The sequence below is a fragment of the Phyllopteryx taeniolatus genome, chromosome 4 (genome assembly GCF_024500385.1).
Source record: "Phyllopteryx taeniolatus isolate TA_2022b chromosome 4, UOR_Ptae_1.2, whole genome shotgun sequence".
Lineage (NCBI taxonomy): Eukaryota > Metazoa > Chordata > Actinopteri > Syngnathiformes > Syngnathidae > Phyllopteryx > Phyllopteryx taeniolatus.
In genome coordinates this window covers 21,677,401-21,701,296 of record NC_084505.1, presented here as the reverse complement: position 1 = coordinate 21,701,296, position 23,896 = coordinate 21,677,401, and the positions used below count along the sequence as shown (strand labels likewise).

General features: G+C 46.3%; 2 protein-coding genes across 5 annotated transcripts; one reads left to right on the top strand and one right to left on the bottom strand.

Annotated features, from left to right (window-relative positions):
- Positions 1–17,787, bottom strand: LOC133476749 (E3 ubiquitin-protein ligase RBBP6-like). 4 transcript variants are annotated; one of them, XM_061770567.1, is made up of 20 exons: positions 16,435–17,787; positions 15,328–15,427; positions 15,197–15,236; positions 13,608–13,649; positions 13,377–13,465; positions 13,170–13,266; positions 12,949–13,091; positions 12,692–12,864; positions 10,484–10,587; positions 10,031–10,413; positions 9,883–9,949; positions 9,069–9,126; positions 8,911–8,968; positions 8,104–8,433; positions 7,725–7,820; positions 5,635–7,204; positions 4,145–5,097; positions 3,999–4,069; positions 3,278–3,362; positions 1–3,189 (listed from the first exon to the last, which is right to left on the bottom strand). In XM_061770567.1, the coding sequence occupies exons 1-20, from the start codon at positions 16,598–16,600 to the stop codon at positions 2,337–2,339; spliced, it is 5,478 nt and encodes a 1,825-aa protein (XP_061626551.1). In that variant the 5' UTR covers positions 16,601–17,787; the 3' UTR covers positions 1–2,336. The 4 variants fall into 4 exon arrangements, with proteins under 4 accessions (XP_061626551.1, XP_061626550.1, XP_061626549.1 ...); XM_061770566.1 differs by having other exon boundaries at positions 1–3,192; positions 3,999–4,066; positions 16,435–17,647; XM_061770565.1 differs by having other exon boundaries at positions 1–3,192; positions 16,435–17,643.
- A 2,548-nt stretch (positions 17,788–20,335) lies between these two features.
- Positions 20,336–23,415, top strand: ufl1 (UFM1-specific ligase 1). Its single transcript, XM_061770574.1, has 2 exons — positions 20,336–20,879; positions 20,970–23,415. The coding sequence occupies exon 2, from the start codon at positions 20,996–20,998 to the stop codon at positions 23,336–23,338; it is 2,343 nt and encodes a 780-aa protein (XP_061626558.1). The 5' UTR covers positions 20,336–20,879; positions 20,970–20,995; the 3' UTR covers positions 23,339–23,415.
- Positions 23,416–23,896: the final 481 nt, after the last annotated feature.

The window sequence follows — 23,896 nt, the reverse complement described above, 5'->3', positions numbered from 1 at the left end:
TGATTTTTAAAGAATTTATTAGCAAATTATGGTGCAAAATAACAAAAGTTCATCTCAATACTTTGTTATATACATAAAAGTTGGCAATGACAAAGAGGTCAAACATCTTTTGCAAGTCTTTCCAAGGTTTTCACACACTAATGCTGGTATTTGGGCCCATTCCTCCATGCAGATCTCCTCTAGAGCAGTGATGTTTTGGGGATCACAGACTTTGAACTCCCTCCAAAGAAGCCATGTTGCCCGGGCAGTGTGTTTGGGATCATTGTCATCCTGGAAGACCCAGCCACGATTCATCTTCAATGCCCTTGCTGATAGAATGTTTTCACTCAAAATCTCACAATACATGGCCCCATTCATACTTTCCTTTACACGGGGATCAGTCGTCCTGGTCCCAAAGCATGATGTTTCCAACCCCATGCTTCACAGTAGTTACGGTGTTCTTTGGATGCAACTCAGCATTCTTTTAAACACGACAAGTTGAGTTTTTACCAAAAAGTTCCATTTTGGTTTCATCTGACCACATGACACGCTCCCAATCCTCTTCTGGATCATCCAAATGCGCTCTAGCAAACTTCAGACGGGCCTGGACATGTACTTCTTAAACAGGGGGACATGTCTGGCATTGCAGGATTTTAGTCCCTGGTGGCGTAGTGTGTTACTGATGGTAGCCTTTGTTACTTTAGTCCCAGCTCTCTGCAGGTCATTCACTAGGTCCCCCTGTGTGGTTCTGGGATTTTTGCTCACCCTTCTTGTGATCATTTTGACCCCAAAGGGGGACATCTTGCGTGGAGCCCCAGATCCAGGGAGGATCCAGTATTATCAGTGGTCTTGTATGTCTTCCATTTTCTAATTGCTGTTTTGACAGCTCTTTGGTCTTGACCCTAGTGGAGTTTAGAGTGTGACTGAAGTTGTGGACTGATAGTTCAAACAGGTGCCATTAATACAGGTAACGAGTGGAGGACAGAGGAGCCTCTTAAAGAAGTTACAGGTTTGTGAGAGCCAGAAATCTTGCTTGTTTGTAGGTGACCAAATACTTATTTTCGACCATAATTTGCTAATAAAGTCTTTAAAAATCAGATGTGATTTTCTGGATTTTTTGTTTTTCTCGTTTGAACATTGAATACCTCGTCTTTGTAGTGTATTCAATAGAATGTGTTGAAAAGGATTTCCAAATCATTGCAATGTTTTTATTTACATTTTAGACAACATCCCAACTTCATTGAAATTGGGGTTTGCATTTCCGCATTGTTTTGTTTTTATCCTAGAGGCTGTTAAGTCCCCCAAAATGTTTGGCTATCATTTTTTTTGTATAATTTTAGAGGCAACAGAGGGTAGACATTTTCATAGTTTGCAGTCACAAATCGTTTAAGATTCCATTTCGGCCGGGTTTGGACGACAATGTTTAATAAAAACAAGGGATTTTTCGGGTCAAAACATTTTAATTTAAAAAAAAAAAAAAAAAAAAAAGAAGCAAGAATCAGGAACAAGTCATTAGTAAGAATCCTGTTTCTGTCCACTCACACAATCAGACTGGGGAAAACTACGACAAAATCAATTCGATCGACTCTGCTTAAACACACACCTGTTTGTTTGTTTGTTTTTCGTATCCAGTGTTGCGTGACTCCACAACAGATTTGTTGACCTTCCAAGCCCATGAATGGTCACACATCTATCTAATTAAGTGCAATACTAACAAAACAAGTCTCAAACGACAACGCCACAATTCGCTTGAACTCCTAATGCAGAAAACCGTCCTGAAAGGTAGGACAATCAAAGAGTGACCAGGAATATTTACAGGTACACGCCATTAATTCACATCCTGGCGAAGCAAGGAAAACCGTCCTGAAACATAGGATTAGCCATGAAAGTGTGACTAAGAATGAATATTTACAGGTAAACGCCATTAATGCGTGAGATCCTTCACAGGGAAGAGACCAAGTTCCTCACGAGGGAGGGAGGGAGGGGACCAAGACTTCCTGGTTTTATGTACAGTGAAATAACAGGCGGAGACATTAAGCTCCTGTGTATCCCTGAGTAAATGGATTTCCAAAGTGGCGTCGAGGTTGGAGGTCTGGCTTCCGGCTCTTCCTTCACCTCAGTTTTGACACCCTCAGCGTTGTATTCATTTGAGTTCCAAGTGACAAGTTTTGGACGTATGGTTTCAATTCCCGGCTCTTTCAACATCAGCCTCGACGTCCCGTTGTCTCAGCTCTTTTGACTTCCAACTGTTCTTATAGTTGAGAGGCCCGGGTTTTAGCTGCGATTCCTAATGGCAGTTCTACCTCAGCTTTGACTTCATCTGTGTGTCATTTTGCTGTTTTGATTTCCAAGTGGCATCAAGGTTTGGAGATCTGCGCACCAGCTACACCCTGCGGCTCTTCCTCCTCAGCCTTGCCTTCCTCAGTGTCCTTGTCTTTGCTCTTCTTGTGTTTCTTCTTCTTGTGTTTATGCTTATGGTCCTTATGCTCACCACCCTCCTTTTCCGCTACTTTGTGCTTCTTGTGCTTCTTGTGTTTCTTGTGCTTCTTGTGTTTCTTTTTCTTCTTCCTGTCACCAGTGGCGGCGGCGCCGGTCGAGGCAGAGGCGGCGGAGGGCGAGTCACTGCGGTTGCTGTTGGAGCGCTGGCTGGCTGTGGGGCTGCTGTCTGAGGCCTCGTCACCCTCGCTGTAGTCGGGCACAAAGGAGGCCTCGTCCGTCTCGCGGGCCAGATCCGAGCACAGGCGCTGCCTCCTGGGCTCCGGGCAGCTAACGTTCTTCTCCTCCTTCCCGGGTGAACCTCGCTCCTTCCCTTCTCTTACCTCTGCTTTGGATCCCCTTTCCCCTCTACTCGCCTTCCTCTCGTCTCGGACAATCTTGACTTTGGTGGGTTTGCTGGCCTTGCTCTCGTCCTTGGGCACCCTCTTCTTCTCCTCCTTGGCCAAAGCCTTCTTGTCAATCCACGTTGCCTCAGTCTTCTTGGGGACAGGTGACGGCTCTTTGGGAATCTCTTGAGGAGTCGCTACCACCGCAGCCAACTGCTCGTCCTCCTCTTCGTCATCTTCCCGCTCCCACTTGGAGCGAGGAGGCACTTGAATGAGGAGCTCCTCCCCAGCGCTTTTGGGGCTAGACTGAATCATCTGATTCAAAGTTGCCGAAGAGTCCCTCTTCTTTTCTTCCTCTCCAGAATTTAGTTTAGGCTCCTGGGTGGGTCTGCTGAATGAATGGAAAGAACGAAAGAAGGAAAAAGAAAGTTAGATTGAGGCTCTTAAAAACAGTGCTGTATGCATCAACCTCTTACCTGGCGGCGCTGGCAGGTTGGCTGGATAAGACCTTGCGACTGATCTTGGGCTTGGTCCTCGCCGTTTTTGTCTCCCCGTCTTTCCCTACAAAGAAGAGAAAACCAACTCAAACCTTTCACAAAAAGAAAACCAAAAAAAAAAGAAATTTCACAAATTCCAACCCAATTCCGCATTTGGCAACTGACACACATCAGTCCAACTGATGCAACCTTCCCAATAGTTCTGTATTTTCCAGGACAAAATAAAATCCCCCAAAATTCCACTTACCTCTAAACTACAATTCATTTGTTTTTTAATTTTCAAAGCCTCACTTTCTACATTTCAATTCAGCTCTTGATCAATTTCTATTGGATGAGTGTAATTTAGTGGCCTGGTGATTACATTGGCCCAGTAGTAGAGGGGACGAGTAGTGGCTCATTAGCATGAGCCATGACCACCCCCTCAAAACAGCCCAAGTTACAGAAGGCTGACATATGCAAGTGGAAAGTGGTTTGTAACTGTTCATCTTTGGGGTATTTTGACAAAAGCGCTCCTGGTCACCGTTTAACATTGTAACAACAACAACAAAAGCATAGAATCTCCCCTTCCACACTAGATTTTAGGACCACAAAGCTCTCATCTTTGAACTACTGCATCTCACACTTCACCCAGATCCAGTGTTATCCAGACCAAACAAAAAGTCATGTAATGTCGACACGTGGCCTTGAGGACGCACCGCACCTTCTTTGGGAGTGGGGTCAGGTTTCTTCCCGGTGGATGCAGTCTTCGCTGCTCTCTCCTTGGAAACACTACTGGAAAGACAAGTAAATGATCAAACAGGCATAAAGAAAACAAACCAAAAAACCACGAGACTTCGCATGACCCACCGATCTGATTTTGCCGCTTTCTCCATGGCCTCCTTGGAGGAATTGCTCGGCTTCTCCTGGTTGTGTCCCTGCTTCTTGCCGATGGCCAATTTCTCCGCGATGGTCATTTTGTCCAAGCAAACAGATCTGCTGGCTGCACTACCGGCGTTTTTATGCTCAGTCTTCTGCAACTTTTCGCCTACATCAGCGTCTTTCACTGCCGAGACCTTCTTTGAGCTTGATCCAGATGCTCTGTCGCGCTCTTTCTCAGATACCACAGTCCTGTCTCTGTCAGATCCTGAAGCTTTTTCTCGATCTCTGTCAGAAGTAGTGGCTTTTTCTCTCTCTCTATCTGAAGCTTTTGCACGATCTCGGTCCGAACTCGATGCTTTCGCGCGATCACGGTCTGAACCCTTTTCTCGGTCTCTGTTAGAACCTTTGGCCCGCTCTCTGTCAGAACCCCTTTCGCGATCCGAAGTCTTTTCCCGATCTCTGTCTCTGTCTGAACCCCTTTCCCGATCTCTGTCAGATCCTGTGGTTCTTTCCCGATCTCTGTCAGACCCCGAAGTTTTTTCCTGATCTCTGTCTGATCCCAAAGCTTTTTCCCGGTCTCTGTCTGAGCGCAAGACTTTTTCCCGCCCCCGATCTGAACCTCTCTCCCGCTCTCTGTCCATTCTCCAGTTACTTTCCCGCTCTCTGTCTACTCCCGAGTTCCGGTCAGCGTCTTTGTCAGACACCAAGGATTTCTCCCCAGCCTTTTCTCTGGAGACCCCCCCGTCAGAGGAAGACGACCGTTCCTTTGCGTCAACACCTTCAGAATTACCGGCGGGTCTGTCCGCATCCGGGTTGTTGGCAGCACCGAATCGGTCTGCGGTGGTCTTATCAGTGTCCGAGGATGATCTGTCTGAGGTGGGGTTGTCTTTTTTTCCAAGGTCTCTGTTCAGAGGGATGCTTCTCTGGGTCACTGGCTTCACCTGGATAGACAGAACAAGCACTACATGTTAGGTTGGCCTAATTGGACATTTATGGTTCGTTTGGACATAAAACTCAATTTGTAATAGCTTCTAATTTATTGCTTGCTGCATAGTACACTACGAGTCTCACATGCCAAGATGAGATGTCGTCTATATACTGATCTTGGTCTACATAACTTATTTCAGCATATATCATTGGTAATGCCCAAGACACCCGGCTGCCTGAATGCCGTGGCACAATGCTGCATCACACAGGTCAGTCTTGGTACTACAACACACATGGTTATGCATGTGGTGTGCCGTGTTGGTCATATGGACTAGACAACAATGTCTAAGAGCTGTTGGCAGACAGCAATTTTCTTCCCTGATCACATGTGGGGTTTCTCACATTGAAAATTGACCTATGTGCAACCTGATTATACTTACGCTTTTTAATTACATTAGAATTTACGTGGTGCTTCTTGGCTGAACCAAACTCTAGCGGCAATGGATAATTGTGTAGAGGCGGTTTCTCGGGTGTATTGCGGTTAGACCCACCGGCAAATCCATGAGAGGTCTGATAGCGCCTCTGTCTTTGTCCGCCCAGAGAATCTCTCGGCCCACCAGGACAGGAAGAAGACCTGGTCTGTCAGGCGCGTGCGAGAATCTCTGGAGTGCCGACTGATGAGTGTCGTGCAGGTGCGAGAAGACCTCTATTCCAATCCCGGGTCCATCCAGTCTCCGGAGTTTTCCAGGCGGGGACCCGAGTAAGGAGCGGCCCTCCTCACCCAGCCGCAAAGGAGGTCGGTGGAGGTAAGGGAGCACTTGTTGGTGGGGCAGAGGGATGAGGCCGCCGCCATGCGGGGCGTCTCTTCGCCCTCGGTTGTCATTGCCAGGCCGAAGGCTCTCGTGGAGAGATGGATGCGGCAGAGGTAGGCCTTGGGAGAACAATGGGGGTGTCTTTAGGAGGGGTGGCCTCACAGAACAGCCTTTAGACTTTTCCTTTTTTGGCGCTATCGAGTTGTGGGATTCTTCGGGTTTGGGTTTGGTGGTTTTTGATGTTTTAGTAGCTACAGCAGAAGAGGGCTCTTTCTTTTTGGTCACAACAGACTCACCAGTCTTCTTCTTGACTTTGTCGCTTTTGACTTTGGAAGCATCAGTCTTTGCTTTAGGTTTTACCTTCTGACCCTTCTCCTTCTTGGCCTTGTCAGTCTTGGACATGGACTTGACCGAGGCTTTTGCGGGTGCCGTGGTGATTTTGGAGGCAGGAGCCTTGGAGCTGGAAGTAGAGGATGCTGGCTTGGAGGAGATGGGGGGCGTTTTGTTTGGCGACAGGATGTCATCCATGGGTTCATCTCTGACAGGCGTGGCGTCACCTCTGTCTACAGAATGATGCGATTGCTCTCCATCCTCCCCGGCTCTCCTCTTTTTGACTTTCTTGGTCTTCAGGAGCTTGGCATTTGTCTTAGTTGATGAGGATGATGGAGGATTGTGAGTCGGTGGCACTTTCTCATCCCTACCTCTTCTCCCTCTGCCTTGGGGGGAGTACTCCCTGTGCAGGGGGGATACTCGTTCCCGCTCTCGTTCCCTCTCCCTGCTACCGCGGCCCCGGTGATACAGCACCTGGTGTTGGTTCTCGTAGTCTTTGTAATACTTGTTGTACCATTCTCTGTACTCACGCTCCCACTGCCGGTAGCTATCCCGTTCCCAGCGTTCGTGAGAACCGGGGCTGAGAGTCTTCAGGTCATAAGGTGGTAATTCACGAGGTGGCGGCTTTCGTCCACCGGGGCTGCGGTTCCGGAAACCGCCAGGAGAGCGGGAGTGAGACCTGGACCGGAACGGCGGCGCCCCTTCCGCCCCCTCCCAAGCAGCAGCACGGAATGAAGGCGGCGAACCAGAGCGGCGGTACCCGTACGACCTCGAGCGGGAGCGGGACCTCGATCGAGAGCGTCCATAGCTGCGTCCATTACGTCGTGAGTAAGGTGAACGAGGATACGGCCGCCCGTGGGAGCGTGAGCGTGATCGAGATCGACTCGGGGTGTACGAGTAAGACCTCGATCTGGATCTGGACCTGGAGCGAGAGCGCGTGTAAGAGCGGCTGATCGGAGAGCGGCTATACGATCGTGATCTGTTTAGGGAGGAGAGAAAGCAAGCAAAATGAGTATCAGCTAATGTTTTAGTGACAGCCAAAGTGCACACTGTAATTGCCAACTACTCTCACGAGATCATCATGTGTGCTGCGGGAAATGAGCCAATTTCACTTAATTGTAAATGATTTTACTACAAATAAGGTATCTTAGTTCAGTGGTATATATTACATGTATATATTTAAGTGCTCTTCCACAAGATGGGAGAAAGCACAATGTATTTAGATGTTGCCATTCATACAACAGAATAACGCTGTCTTCCAAGTAAATAGGACCAGATTTAACACTGAGGAGCTACATTAGGGATTAAACTGAGATGAGAATATACACAACACTTCAGCGTATGTATATGTTTTGTGACAATTGTTTGGTGGTATGCTGTAAGATTTTCTAATGTAAAATATGCGCCTTGGCTCAATAAAGGTTGGGAAACACTGCTCTAGATTATCATGATGAATGTGCTGTTTTGAATGTGTTGACATGATGACAAAATGAGGTTACCTAGAATATGAAGGTCTCTGCCTCTTTGGTGCATTTCGGTACTTCATCAGCTCTTTGTGGAAGTCTTTTGTGAACTCGTCAAGTTTGGATGTAATGCTGTAAAATGACAAGGTAATATTTGTTAAAACTGTATCAAATTAACTAATCCGTACCTTACCAGTGTCACATGAACAGCAAATACTTCTTATTCAGAGACAGAAGTCCACTGTTTAGGCCACAGTGCAATTTTTAGGGTTTAAAACTAGGGTTAGGGCTTTAAACTAGTCTAAATTTTCAAATCAGGGTTTCAAACTCAGGTTAAGTTTTGAAATTGGGGTTTGAAACCAGGATTATGGTAGGTATAAATTCATTGGATTATTGCTAGCCGTTCACTACTCACTTGTCTTGTCGGTGGTGCCGCTGCCTGTAGAAGTCTTCTTTGGAGAGAGAGGGCTGACTGAGGGAGGAGGGCAGGGTAAGTAGAGGGGGCTGGCCGCCGGGAGCTCCCCAGGGGGGGTTGACGCCCGGCGGCCCAGGGTGGAACATGGGCTGAGGGTGGTAACCCAACGTTGGCGGCGGGAGGAGGCCGGGGCCTGTGGGGTACAGGGGAGGGTATGGCTGCGGTGGGGGCGGGTAGAGGGAGGGCGACACGTACATGGAAGGCGTGGAAAGAGGGAGCTGGGCCGTCTGGAGGTGGGTGGAGGAGGGCTCGCCTCTGGTTCTGTAGGACCTGAAATTTAAAAAAGATTTTAAACATTTGGAAATTGCTATCAGTAAATTCACAAATAAATGTTAAGCTTCTCAAACTCAATAATTACAATGGAATTAATACATTTGAATAAATAAATAAAAATCTTTTTAATAAAGTCCACCAGCAGTTTCTCTCTCTTTTTTTTTTTTTTTAGGAATGAACAATCCGAACATATCCTGAGGTTGAGCGGGCCTGTATTTGTTTACGGAATAGTAGTCGTGCAGCTAGATCATGTGTCCCTTACCTTATATGTACAGTACCAAAAAAGCCAAATATGTACTGTTTATCCTAATTACAATGCATAACCCGTTTTAAGGCGACTACAGTCATATTTAAGTTCTCTTTAACCAAATATGAACACTAGACTAGAAGGAGACTCAATCCAAGATATTTGTGATTATATTTCCTGGTTTCCAGTCGAATTTTTGACACCTGTGCCTTTGAGAGTGTCCTCACCTTTCCCAGTGTCTTCCCCCCCTGTCCCTGTGAGGTTGCTGGGGCCGGGAATGTGGACCTAAAGAGAGCAAAGCACACAATCGGTCATTTGCTCATACGGTTTGTTTTTTTGTTGGGTTTTTTTTATTACAATCAAAAGTGGCGAGTGGATTTCTTACCTGACAGAAGAGGAGGCCTCGAGGATGAAGGTGCACTGATGAGAGGCAAATTGTAAGCCTGTGTAGGACAAAAGGTGGAGACAAAACCAGACATTTTTTTTAGGCTGAGCTTTCACTGCATGGTTCGTTCGACAATTTACATTTTTTTGCGCTCCAAATTTTTTTTACTATGGGCTGTCATGAGAAGATTGAAAATTTGGCCCCTATGACTAGCTTCACCCCTAGATGCTAACTTAGTCTTTGTAATTATTAAGAGTACTATGGCCCAAACATATTTTTTGGGGGTCGATTAGAAAAAAAAATTTCCACCAATGCTGGTTTCACTGTCGACACAAAATTACTCAAAGCAATTCCTCAAGTACTGAGGGCGGTCACCATTCTTTAAAGGCAGTTTAGAAAACATTTTTGCCCTCCACAACAGTTTCATCCATCAATGCAAAATGACTCATTTTTGGAGTACTATGTATGGCCCACCATAATTTTAGAGCCCATTAGAATTAAAAAAAATTCTGCGCGACATCGGTTTAACCAATTGATGCGAAATTCTGTGAACACGTTTGTCACAACAGGTTGCAGGACAAAGTCTCAAGAACAGACCAAAAAGGTGGGAAGTCGGTAATTTTGGACTCGTTAATCCTTTTCAAGGTTCCTTCAAAGGCAAACTTGTCTATGCGGGTTTGTTTGATTGCTCCCATATTTGAAGCAAGCATACAAGACAGATGGACAAGGCTAAATTGCAAAAGGTTTGAATTTTTGTCACTGTCCAGTCTAAATATGACCTATGAGAGATTTCCTATAATCCAAACCAACTCACCTGTGATCTGCTTTCCGTGTTTTTAGTTGGGCCTTGAATCACAATGGGTGGAGGCGGGTCCGACTCGCTATCACACAAAAAGCAGAGATACATTTTAACACTGTGGATGTGCCGTCGGTTTTGGTGCTGCATAGTCTGTTGAACTCACCCTGGCGGGGGTGGCTCGTCCTGACTGGCGGAGACCCGAGGAGAACCGTGATCAACGACCGGTGGTGGAACCGGCGATGCTTCTTTCCTTTCCTCAGTGACGTCAGCGTGAGGGGGCGGCGAAGGCGTAGGGGTGGGGGTGTTAGTGGCGGGGGGTGCCGCGGGCGGGGTACGATCCTGAGGGACAGCCACACTCGTGGTAGCGGCAGCGTGAGGAAGAACAGGAGGTGGTGGGTGGGAAATGTTGGCCATCAGGGGGTCCTGCTGCCTGGACTGCAGAGGCCTGTTGAGGAGGTGAAGCCGTGGAGGAGGAGGAGCTGAAGGTTGGATTTGTTTGCGCCCGTGTTTCGTGTAGCCGGTTTCATTCTTGAAGTTGTTCACAGCCTGCGTGGCAAAATAGGAAACAACTTAATCCAACTGTAAAAGGACAATAAGGTGTAAAAGCACGCGTTACCTGTCGAAGGAACTTGTTGGCAATGAGGTTGTCGGGCGAAACATCTGATTGTTTGCATGTGAAGCAAATATGTTCCTCAGAGTCCAACAAGGTTGTTCGGATACCTGGAGGAAAAAAAAACAGGCTTTGAGTTCATGTTCCACGCTGGAACATGTCAAACTGAATTGGCTCAAGTAAGACGGATGGTCTTTGAAGGACCAAAAGGGGAAATTGACCATAAAATGTTTTCTGCTTGTTTTGAAGCATACGTTTTTGAGACTATTTCACAATGAACACCTGTAACTGATTAAACTCATATATCCAGCTGGGGGGATTTTCTAACTCAAAGAGTTGTGTGTGTGGTTGCACACATTCCTGGGACTCTTAGAACTTTATGTCAACTTGTCATCAGAATAGAGAAGCCAGCAAACTTTGATGACTGAGTTTGTTGAAGCCCTCGAAAGCAGGAAGAATAAGAACAGTACTATTTACTAGGTTTGTGAATTGCCTAGTATCTGGCGATTCGATTCAAATCCAGATTCACAGGTCACAATTTCATTAATCCAGATTCTAAACTTTAAAACAATTATTGCCATTGTTTTAATATACGACGTAACAATATAACAACTACTCAGCAAAGTAGTACAATACAAATTTGTAGACTTTACACCGATTTTTTTCAGCCTGATCGGTATCGGCCGATAATTAGCATTTTATGCTGATCGGCTTTAATGTCATAATTCGCAGAGCCAATCAATGCGCAAAAGACATTTACTCCGCGTCGCCATCGGGGACAGTATATTTGCATCCAAAAGCTAGTTTATTTTTAGCCTTGTCTCATGTCTTTTGACGTAATACTGTAATTATCTGACGCCTAATAAGAGTTATTTGAAAAAAAAAAAAAAACCTTGGCTGTGTTGGACAGACTGTGTGCTCAGGGCAGGAGAGTATGTTTGTTTAAGGCTTGCTTGAGGTATGTTCACATACTTTTAATACGATACGGCTTGCAAGCAGGCAACAAAAACATGATGTACCCTAGCGAGCTACTGCTAGCACGGTTGTACATAAACATGCCGCCGTTCTGTTGAATCATGCTCTAAAGTTTTAGTGTGGGTGAAGTAATTTGATTACAGTAAGCTAGCACCCATTATATCTGTCATGTTCTAATGTTGGTTTGACCTGACTGATTAGAATACACGATTTGACTAGAGCAGTGATTTCCAACCTTTATGGAGCCAAGGAACATATTTTACAATTGAAAAATCTCACGGCACACCAACACAAAAATGTCACAGAAGGGGATACATTAATTACTGTATGTACTTCCTGCCATCTAATAGAAGACCATTCATTTGTTCTGGCTGTCACTATGCCTCACTGGCATAAATAGATGAACAAAGATACATTATTTATTGTAAATATAATTTTGGGAGCAATTAAGTACACAAATACATACAGTGAATGAACAGGTCATTTAAAGAGACACATTGCTCCAGCTTGTGATCGGATTGGTTATCGTTTTTTTAAACTCGCTGTTTGGTCCCAAAAATCCTGATCCTGTAAAGCCTACAAATTTGTGTAAAATACGTATTTATTTGCCTGAAACGTCAATAAAGTGAGCACTCGAGTAATTGTACCAACTGTAACAAGAAGCAAGTTGCAGTCTATTTTATGCTTAAAAAGCATATCAAAAATATTAAATGTGTAAAACCAAAAATAAGTCAAGATTTCAGATTTGTAAATGTGTCTTGAGGATCTCAGTTCCTCCTCTGCCATGTTCAATTTTACTATTTGTTCTCAACTCCGCGAGACTATAGTGTTAAATAAAACAGGCTAACTCCAGCAAGATTGTAATGCTTCGCTGACGGGCTGTGGGGAAAAAAAAAAAAAGTTTTTATATTGGCCAAAAAAAATAATTCTGAATTGACCTGCTGTGTTAACATCGCTTAAGTTTTGGGCCCATTCCAGGGCTCATACTTCGATGAACTCCTAAAGAATTCGCCCCAATGGAAGGTAGGTGTACTAGACAGATGGGCAACATTAAACTTCGTCTAATCTCGACATCACTCACAGTAGGCACGGTCTACATTTGATGGTCATTTTTGAGGATTCGCAATAGTAAAGGGCATGCACTAGTGCATCTATTGGCACTTTTTGTAATTAGTTCACCACTAGCAGAGGTCGGCATTTCCACTAAAGGATATTCTAGTTCACTCGTTCGATACTCACATTCGTCACAGTAACTGTTCCCGCAGCACGGAATGACCACAGCATCTGTCATCAGATCATTGCAGATGGGGCACAGCAGCTCGTCGGGAATGGGATCGGATTCGTCCTCAGAGGACGACTGGTCATGCGGAACGAACGGCGGACGCTCCTTTTTTCCCTGCGCATACGCCTCCCTGCAGTGAAAGAGACATTTACCCATCAAGGGCCAAAAAGTCCTTCAGGGACACAGTGATTGTAGATAAAGACTTTCAACATACGCGTCAATGGCCGGGATGGCGTATTCTCCAGTGCTGGTCAACATGGCTCCTTTGGTGCCCGGTTCTGCTTTCACCATGAAACTCTGAGGAATCCCCTTGCTGGTTCTCACCTGCTTGGGAGCCTCCACACTCTTATCCTGGACCTGCGAATTATGCAGTTTTCATTCACAAATAACCACACTCACAAAAAATATATATGGGCGTCACAAATCAATCATTACCAGGAGCATAGGACACTGCCGAATGTAGTGACCAGTTTTTCCGCAACGGAAACAGAGGTAGTGAGCCGGCGGCGGTCCGACTGCCTTCTTTGAGTAACTACAAAAAGAATTTCCCAGTGTCACTTTTAATCCAATCGTGCCACCTATATCACAAAGTGCACAAGGACCGAGCGAAAAATCAACAAGTTAGAGTGAGTGTATACTAACTGAATAGGGTCGTATTCGTGGTTGGACTGAGTCATCATGGCTTTAATCTTGTCCTCCTCGGATGCATTCGCATCAACCAGGTTAGCGGTCTAAAAAAATTAAACCCAAACAACAACAAAACAGTCGAGATTAAAACTAAGGAGGGGAAAACGTGCATGTATCATCAGCCGTCCAAAATATTTCATAAAATGTTGCGCGCTATCTTCGAGGAGGGGTCAACATAAACTCTACCTTGGTGAGCTGGGCGAGAGACATAGATGGTGAGGAGTCGGTCTGCGGGAGAATCAGAATACAAGACATTCAAGGTATTACAACACAATCTCAGATATCCTGGATTGTGGCCAGTCCCTCAGATGCAAGCCCGGAGCGATGAAATCTCAAAGCTGTCACCTTTTCCATAATTAACTAGGTTAAAAAAAATAACAAATTTCAAACAAAAAAATAAAAATTATCTACAAAGATTTTACTGAAGACTTTGGCATCATAAGTAGACAAATGTTTAGTCGTTAACAACTTGAAGTGGGCATACACTGCGCTGACGTAACCCGCTTGACCATTTGAAATTTGGTCATGCGTAAAACAATCGGCCGCCTAAGACTGGTCGTACCATAAAACAGAAAACGATACAAAATTCCGTCCACTGCTATGGCGACCTGCAAGACTTCATTTCCGAGGCTTTGTTTTGAGCATTAGCATTTTGAACCTACCGATTCAATGTCATCATCTTGATTTCGTTTTGGCACTAGGCAACAACAGCTTGAAAGCTATCGTTAGTCTTGACTCTCTCATATTTGCGTTAGCATCCTTAAAAAAAACATAACGTGTATGCCCGGCTTTAGACTGCGATCTGTCGACTACCATCGGGGCTGCTTAAAATGTCACCTTGCCAGAGTCAACTAACAAACCACACTTTTCATTCGCAAAGGAGGCATTTTTACATGATTAAAAAAAAAAAAAAGACTAAACTGGGCATTTGCGGAGGGAACACACAGGGAATGTGGTGCAAAAGCGGCTCTGACATGCAGAACTCGCTTGAAAACCTTTATTGACAGGCTTCTGCAGCTTACAGGACAACTACAACAGCAATGACCATTGACGTGCCACTCAAACGCTGCTGAAGGAAAAAAAAATGTTTTTTTTAACTCCCTGCGCTAGTCTGTACGTCTTCTGTGTGCAATATCAAAGATGTGACCCTTAAAGTGTGGTTTATGTGCAGACCATAAAACATCTTGTACATGAGGAAACAGCTGACAAATGTGACTGAATGACATTAAGAGTGTATTCAAAATGTTCCAAACTGCAAAAAAAAAAAAAAAGATCAAAGAAATCACTTAAGATTCCTCACACGCCCCATTCACCCACTCAAGAATTACATTCAATCCCAGCCACGCTTCACTTCATTGATTGCTTGTAAACCACATGTTATTTTCACAGTAAATACAATGACATTATCATTATCATATGACATTATTATTATCATTAGGTGACAAATATTTGCCCGACCGCAAGCGGGCTACAAAAGCCATTTCAATATGAAACACAAGTCAGGATAGTGCATACTCCCTTTGAAGCTAGCAAACACAGTACAACATCAGTAAATAGCTGCTTGACTTGTCGTAAACAACGAACAATTTAAACCCTTATGACGCCCTCCCACTCCCCAGGAGACAGCCAATCACATGTAGAACTGTCAACATAAAATGGACATGACGCAATTGACAGCATGTCGCCAAGAAGGAAGAGGGTAGAGGAGTGAGAGGAGGCGTGAGTGTTGTTTTTTGGGTGTGTTTGCTGTTTTTTTGCTTGTTTTTGTTACATACGGGTCTCGACGATCCCGCCACAGACGTGTCAGAACGATCTCTGCGGAGACAAACAGATGAGGCATCCGTAAATAACCACAGCCTTCATCATCAAATTAGGATATTAAAAAAAAATTTAAAAAAAGACGTACACAATGAACGTCCTGCCAGCCGGTTTGACGCCACCAATCGGCGTTCTGCGGACGATCACAGACGAATGCTTGGGGATGTGGGCTTCATCATCCGTGTATTCTAGAAAAAAGACAAATCGTGGAAAAATTTAAAACATTCAAAAAAATGATCATGTTATTCAGCAAGGAGAAACATTAACCACACAGGCTCAATAAGTAATTACATTCAACAGTCTGCCAAAATGGCCAACTTCATGTTAAATTTTGGACATGTGTCCTTTTCTCGTGTCCTCTTATGACATTCAATTCCCATCAAGTTAGGATGTTGTGTAAAATGTAAATAAAAACTGAACTCAATGATTTGCAAATCATTTTCAACCTGCCAATGTTCAAACTGAATGTTTTTTTTGTCTGTTTCAAACATTCACTAATTTAGAATTTGATGCCTGCGACACATTCCTGCATCACCACCTTTATGACTGTGTAACATCACCTTTCCCTTTAACAACACTCGATAAGCGTTTGGGAACTGAGGTCACTCATTGTTGAAGCTTTGTAGGTGGAATTGGTTCCAATTCTTGCTTGATGTACAACTTCGGCTGCTCAACAGTCCGGGGTCTCCGTTGTCATATTTTAGGCTTCATAATACCCCACACATTTTCAACGGGGAGACAGGTCTGGACTGCTGGCAGGCCTGTTTAGTACTCTCACCTTTTACTATGAAGCCACACTGTGGTAACACATGCAGCGTGTGGCTTGGCATTGTCTTGCTGAAATAAGCAGTGACATCCCTGAAAAATACATTGCTTGGATGCTCCAAAACCCGCATCTATCTTTCAGCATAAATGGTGCGGATACTACTAGTACTTTCGATACATGCCATTTCAATTAACAAAATGACAATTGTAAACAAAGACTCTTCCTACTCTTGACACATGGCGATTCGCCGACTTGTCAAACCGCCAGTGTAGCGCCAACTCCTGACGAAGTTATGTATTGCTACCTGGTTAACAGCAGCCGTCACGAAAACCCAATACCCAAAAAGGCTAGCATCGGTACTAGCCAAGCCCTAGTTGAATGAAAAATATAGCCTATTATGTAGATTATTATAGTGGCGTCAGTGCTTACCTTCTCGCGTCTGCGCGTTGGTTATCTGCAGGTCGCAGTCTGTGGCCTTGAGGCGCTCCCTGGACATGATCTGCCGCTTGAGCTCACTCAGGGTGATGTGCAGCCCATCGAACGTGACCGTGTTGTAGTCCAGTTTGGAGGAGAACTTGTAGTGAACACACGACATTTTGCCACACTTTTTTTTTTTTATATATATATAACAAGGGTTGGGGGGGGAGAGGGTTGGGGACGGGTGGAATAGAGACACAGGCTTTGGATAACCAAACAAACGAAAAAAAAAACAGCGTCAACACTCAAATCACAGGAGGCCAAACCTGGTAACTTTTTAATACGTCAAATTGGGCTTGAGACACTGGACAAAAAAGGAGGAAAAAAATGGAGGGCGAGTCAATGACGCAGAGTCCTTGTTTAATCCCAACGCAAGAGATGAAAGGCCATGTGCCTTTTTGTCAAGTCCTCTCGAGTCCAAAACCAAAGCGACACATACAAACGCCCCGAAAATACAACCAAGGGCGGCCCAATGCAGTCCGAGCTCGCTTCTACCGAGAGAGCGGCGTTCTATCGGTGGCCACGTCCGCCACCAGTAGTCCTTTTGCGGCAGAAGAGGAACGAAAGCGAGGGAGGGCCGCTTGGTTAGCAGCTAATGTTGCTAACCGCAGTCCAGGCAGTGGCGGTTGTGCGGTGGGGGACTTCCCCACCCTCAGTTCGTCACAAAACAGTCCACAGAACGAGTCCACGGGATTTAGGTCAACGCTAAGTACCCCCCATTACCGAGAAGACAATATATTATTCAGAAATGCAGAGAAAGCCGAAAACCGAATGCTGCCGAGCTAACAAGCTATGGCTAACGATAAGCCTCCGCTACCCCCGAAACGGCGCGTTTTTCCTCTCCGGGTCCATCGGGGTGTGCTCCTTCTTCTCCTCGGCGCGAGGAGGACAAAAAGGTGTAAAAAGAAAAAAAAAGATGGTCTCCTTCTAAAAATCACAGGGCGGGGAGACGGGCACACGACAGTTTCCCCTCTCGCCTCGGTTTCATCAAAATGGCGTCGGACGGAAGCAACGGTAGTGTAAAGAGTAACAAACACATAACGATCAGATGAGAACGCTCCTTGTTCTTCCGGTTTTGGACGACAAGGTCAGTGACGTCACGCTTCAACCAACCAACTGATGAGGGTTGATACGCTAACGTGGCGGCTATGTTGGGAAGGGCGACGTTCCCATCATAGGTAATGAACATTGAAATTAAGTCGTAGCTTGTTCATTTCTTAACCAATTTTCAAGAAATTGACTTTTTTGGGTGAATGCCAAACCATTTGCTATCGATATAGAACATTTGGAGAAAACAAGTCAGAAAAATATGTTTACCTGTAAACGGTTATTCCCAGTTCCCTTGTTGTGACTGTACAGTGTTGTGCACAACCATAGGCGACACATTTTGCCGGCATCCTTGCTCTTGCAGTCCACACACATGGAATGTGCTGACGACTTTGCCCTCACTAGCTTAAGCGTCGCTGTAGGCACCAAGCTCAAAACGGACGTGTCATATCGACCTAATCATATCTGTGGGTTGTAAACAAATGTGTGGGTATGGCAAGTGGTTTCAGTATTTAAAACATCCATCAATCTGGTTCTCAAACATTTTACAAGTACCACCTAAAAATATAATTAGCTCTCCGAGTACCACCATAATGAGGATTTTGCATGCTCTTGTCTTAGTTCTGGCAGTATGAAAGTCCTCAAGAGTGGGTAGGGGCGTACCAATGATTTTTCCGGCAGTCCTGATTGTCCGTTGCGGTCGGAGTTTGTCCTTTTTTGTGGTAGCACCAAACCAGACTGTGATGGATGAACACAGGACTGATTCAATGACCGCTGTGTAGAACCGCCTCAACAGCTCCTGTGGCAGGCCGTGCTTCCTCAGAAGCCCCAGGAAGTACATCCTCTGCTGGGCCTTTTGAGGATGGAGTTGATGTTGTTCTCCCACTTCAGGTCCTGAGAGACTGTAATTCCCAGGAACTTGAAGGTCTCAACGGTTGTTGGACAGCGTGAGGGGCAGCTGTGGCGAAGGATGCCTCCTGAAGTCCACGATCATTTCTACAGTCTTGAGCGTGTTCAGCTCCAGGTTGTGTCGGCCGCACCAAAACTCCAGCAGGTCCACTTCCTGTCGATACGCTGACTTGTCACTATCTTTGATGAGGCCGATGACTGCGGTGTCGTCTGCAAACATCAAGAGTTTGACAGCCGGGTGCGTTGAGGTTGCAATCGTTCGTGTAGAGAGAGAAGAGCAGCGGCGAGAGAACACATCCTTGGGGCACCCCGATGCTGATGGTGCGTGCGGATGAAGTAGTGTCCCCTAGCCTCACCTGCTGTGTCCTGCCTGTCAGGAAGCTGTAAATCCATTGGCAGATGGCAGGCAAGACGCTGAGCTGGAGAAGCTTGGAGGAGAGGAGTTCGGGGATGATGGTGTTGAACGCAGTGCTGTAGTCCACGAGCGGGATCCTCGCCTAGGTCCCCACACTGTTGAGGTGTTCTTGGATGAAGTGCAGTCCCATGTTGACTGCGTTATCCACAGACCTGTTTGCTTGGTAGGCAAACTGCAGGGGTCATGTGACGTTCTTGAGGTGGTCCAGCACGAGGCGTTCAAAGGATTTCATGACCGCAGATGTTGATGATAAGACTCCATATGTTAGTTGCGTTCCCACTACTGATTTGATAGTTGGACTTGTTTCATGGAGCTAAACGAGGTAAAACCCAAGTGCAAGCAGTGGAAGAGAGTCGGCGCTTGTCTCGCTCTTGATTGGCTGCTGCAAGCAGCTAAGGACTGCCTAGAACTTGAGTTCTAAGTGTGGTTACGGAACAAATGAAACTTGTATCGCAAGGCATCGCTGTACGTGTGACTGTGGAAAGTGAGACTTAAGCCTTACTGGACTTGCAAGCTGCAACAGAGGCCATTTTGTTTGTCTTCTTGTGTCTGTTAAAGGGCCGGTAGCAGCTGCAGACGTCCAGGAAGGCGCTCCCGTAGGGGGTTGACGAAGGCGAAGCTTTAACTCCTCCATGTAGGCCGCGCGGCTGTCGATGTCCACGGCCAGCTGACGGCGAAGACGGCCACCACCGTCACCGGCATCTCGGTGGTTTTACGACGGCCGCGGGACAAGTGGCTGGCGTTCATCTGGCTCCAGTTCAAAGAAAAGGGATGGTCATTACTTACATTCACAATTTCAGTCCTATGAAGGAATTCATAACCTTTTCGATGCACGGTTTATAAATGAGGTCCCTGGTGACTGTTCTGTGTAAAAGGTACCAAAAGGAAATTGGAGTTAAAAAGTTGAGATGAAAATCTTTCGGCTTCATCTGGGATGTGAACCACAGACATTTTGAACCAAATCAAGAATCATACTCCTAGACCATAAAGGCATGCTAAGCTGCAGAGTAGTCCCTTTAACCCCCCCCCCCCCCCCCCCAACTCTGTTTTTTTCTTTGGTTGCTTTACTGTTTGAAATGGTACAGATATGGAATGCGTGTCGGAGTCGACACACGGTTTCTTGCAGAGGCCACATAAGGAGCTCGTGGTTGAAGCTTAAACTAGCAACGGATGGAGCGGGTGCTCAGTGGTAAAGCGTTGGCGTGCAGATCAAGAGGTCCCCATTTCAAATGTCAGGACTCACTTTTTAGTGTCTTTTGTGAGAACTTCCAAATCCACCACCAAGGCATTTTTGGGGCTTGTTGAGATTTGTATTTATTTATTTTCCTAACTAACAGGGAAAGTAGATCACAGGTGAATGGCTATCGCTCTGTGGCCAAGCATTTGAATGCAGATCAATTGCACTTTTTACATTTTCACAATATTTTCTATGCAAGCTCAACAATTCTTTTGTTTTATAACCCTCGTGGACTTTTCTCCAATTCCATCAATGTGTCAAAGACAACACAGGCAGATGAAACAAGCACAACTAATATCTGACATCAGATAATCTTGTCATGACGAACCCCATACACATGAATGGCAAAAGTGGCGTCATTCGTCCCAGGCTAAATGACGTTGCAGATATCTGAAATGGCGATTTGAGACAGAAAGAATGTAGTTACGGATATCCGAAATGTTATTTTTGACGAGTCCAAATCGAATTCAAGAGCTCTACTGCACTAACCGCGCTATGACATTGAAGCAGCCTTGGCGATTGTGGGTAATGTAGTTATTTGAATGTGTGTCGCTTACAAGTGACGTCGTTCTCATCGCATCTGTATCATGGTGTCGCACACTTGCCAGAAGACGGGCGCTTAGTCCGATTGCTTTCGCTCCTCTTCCTTTTGCTTTTCAACTCACCGGTGCCGCCAGGCGACGCGCGGTCTTCCCAAGTAGACACTTGTGCCGGATTTAATCATTTGCCGTCTGGATGTGTTTTATTCCCCCCCCCCCACTCTGCTACACGGACACGAAACGTGACAGGGTAGCATCTCGCTATGCGAATGTAACCCATCTTTGTGCTTGGTACGTTGACGTGTCGATAACGTTTGTCTCTCGTTCCTCGTTTTGCCAGTGAAGCGCAGCAAATCTACCGCAACAATGGCGAGCGAGTGGGAAGAAATTCGACGTCTCGCAGCTGATTTCCAGAGGGCGCAGTTTGCCGATACCGCGCAACGGTTGTCGGAGAGGGATTGCATTGAGATTATCGCAAGACTTTTGCAAGACAAGAAAGTGGATGTGGTGCACACGCTCGACGGGAAGGAGTACGTCACCCCAGCGCAGATCAGCAGAGAAATCCGAGATGAACTTTACCGTCACGGAGGGCGGGTGAATATTTTGGAACTCCAACAGATCATCAATGTCGATTGGATCGATGTCGAAAATAGAGCCAATGACATTGCAAAGTCTGACAAAAGTGTCCAGCTTGTGCTCGGCCAACTCATCGATGACACCTACCTGAACCGTTTGGCCGAGGAAGTCAACGACACGCTGCAGGAAGCCGGTTTGATCAGCATCGCGGAGCTTTGTAAGAGCTACGATTTGCCAGGGGATTTCCTCAACGACGAGCTCTGCAAGCGTCTCGGGAAGGTGATCCAAGGAGAACTGGATCAGTACAGCCGAGGAGTCCTATTTACGCCTGCCTTCGTGGCCCGCCACACAGCCAATATAAGAGGGCTTTTCAGCGCCATCACTCGACCGACGCCTGTCGCCGGAGTGATTGGCGCTTTTGGACTCCACGAGCATCTCCTGTATTCCGTCCTGGAGGAGCTGGTGAATACCGGCCGCCTTCGAGGAACCATTGTCGGAGGGCGACAAGACAACACCGTATACATCCCCGATATTTACTCCAAAACGCAGAACACTTGGGTGGATTCTTTCCTCCGGCAGAATGGGTATTTAGAGTTTGATTCTTTGATCCGGTTGGGAATCCCCGAGCCCAAGAGCTACATAAAAAAGCGCTTCAAGTGCAACAAGCTGCTTTTCCTCAGCACGGCTTGTGTGAGCCAGGCTCTGGTTGACCAGACGGAGGCCTGTGTCGAGGAAGCCGTCACCTCTGCCGCGTGGATCGACATGCAGCCAATTTTGCCGAGCTGCCTGTCGGAGGAGGACGTGGGGATGTTGATCAACCAGGCCACGAGGAACACCAACGTGCAATCGTCTGCCAGAGTCCTGGGAGGCACAGTTGTCGTCAGTGAAAAATGGATCAGCCGGTGCTTTGGTCTATTTGAGGATTCCATACAACGGAAAGCTCAGAAGGAGTTCACGAGTGATCCTGTGTTGCTGATAGCTGAAGAGGATCTGAAGCGAGCGTCCGTGGTTGCGGAAAACTCCGGACCGTCCAAAAAGGACAAGAGAGACGGAGAGCGCAAGAGAAAAGCCACGGAGGGCAGCGGGACGGTGAAAGCGGGCGGCGGGGGCAACGCCAGGGAAATCCGAATTCGTAAAACCAAGAAGAAAGGGAGGAAAGACGATGAAGATGAAGAACCCAAACCTCGTTATAAGAAGGAGGAAGCCTCCTTTATGACCCGGGAAGAAATCGTAGCTGTACTGGAGGACAAAGTGAACGACTGTCCACAAGAAATCTTCTCTGAGCTGGCGGAGCATTTAGAGCGGCCTTTGAGTAAAGCCTACCAGGAAGCGCTGCGGAGTTTGTTCTTGTCCACCACCTGCTCACTCTCAGGCGCCAACAAAAAGTCAGTGAAGAATCTGCAGGAGGAGCTCACTAACCTGTACAACAACATCAGGCTCTTTGAAAAAGGCACCAAATTTTTCTCTGATGAAACCCAGGTCATCATTGCCAAGCACGTTTTAAAAACCGTAGGCACCGACGTCACCAACATCCTCGTCAACTTCATCGCCACCGACATGATGATGTCCGTTGAGAACCCCGGCGCCCTAACCAACGAGGTACGGTTGAAGATTTTGGCCAAAGTTTCCAATGAGACCAAAGCACCGCTGATGAAGCTGCACAATTGTCTGAATGGTAAAACAATCGAAGAGTTTCTGGCCAACTTTGAGACCTCCGCAGAAGCGTGCGGCTTCATGCTGAAGAAGGCCGACAAGAAAAAAGAGAGACAGGCCTTCCTGCTGCACCGCCAGACTTTGACCGAGCAGCTGAACGAGACCGAGGAGCCCGCCCTGGTCCTCCACCTCACCAGTGTGCTGTTGTTTCAGGACAGCACTCACTGCATCCTGCACGCTCCAGGACGCTGCGTACCTCATATTATAGGTACCCTGACGGGCCGCATACCCCCGGAGAAGCAGGAGCTGCTTAGCGCCTATCAGAGCCTGGTGGTGAAGCAACTGACGAGCCAGAGTCAAGGGCAGAAGCGCGAAGAGGAGACGTCCAGTATCCTAACGCAGTTCAAACCTTTGACACCACAAGTCAAGGAGCTGGTGCTTTCCCAGAGGAAGACCTCTACGAGCGAAGCACACACTTAAAACCACGACATGCGCTTCATAGGAATAGTGGCTTGAGAATTTTGTCATTTGTGCGAATAAAACGAAAAAGCAGCTGATCGACCACAACTTTCTTTTGATATTTCACGGTACTCTGGATGCTAGGGCACTATGTTGCCTGTCACAAGTCAGTCAGTCTGGGTACTATGCCAGACTTGGGCCATTTAGCTCCAGCCCATATGAAACACACTGGAATAGTCTATTTTAGGATTTTTTTTTTTAAGTAAAAAAGTAGCATTTTTCCATTATACAGTTGACATCCCCGAAAAGAATTTGTATGATGTGTGCCATTTATTCAAACTGAACTAAGGCATTTCAGAAAAGCACAATCATTAAAACACAGAAATAACGTGGTCCCTATTAAGTCATAGTTGCCAATATTTCACATATCCACTTCTCCTCACGCGGGTCGCGGGCGTGCTGGAGCCTATCCCAGCTGTCTTCGGGCAAAAGGCGGGGTACACCCTGAACTGGCCGCCAGCCAATCGCAGGGCACATAGAAACAAACAACCATTTGCACTCACATTCATGCCTATGGGC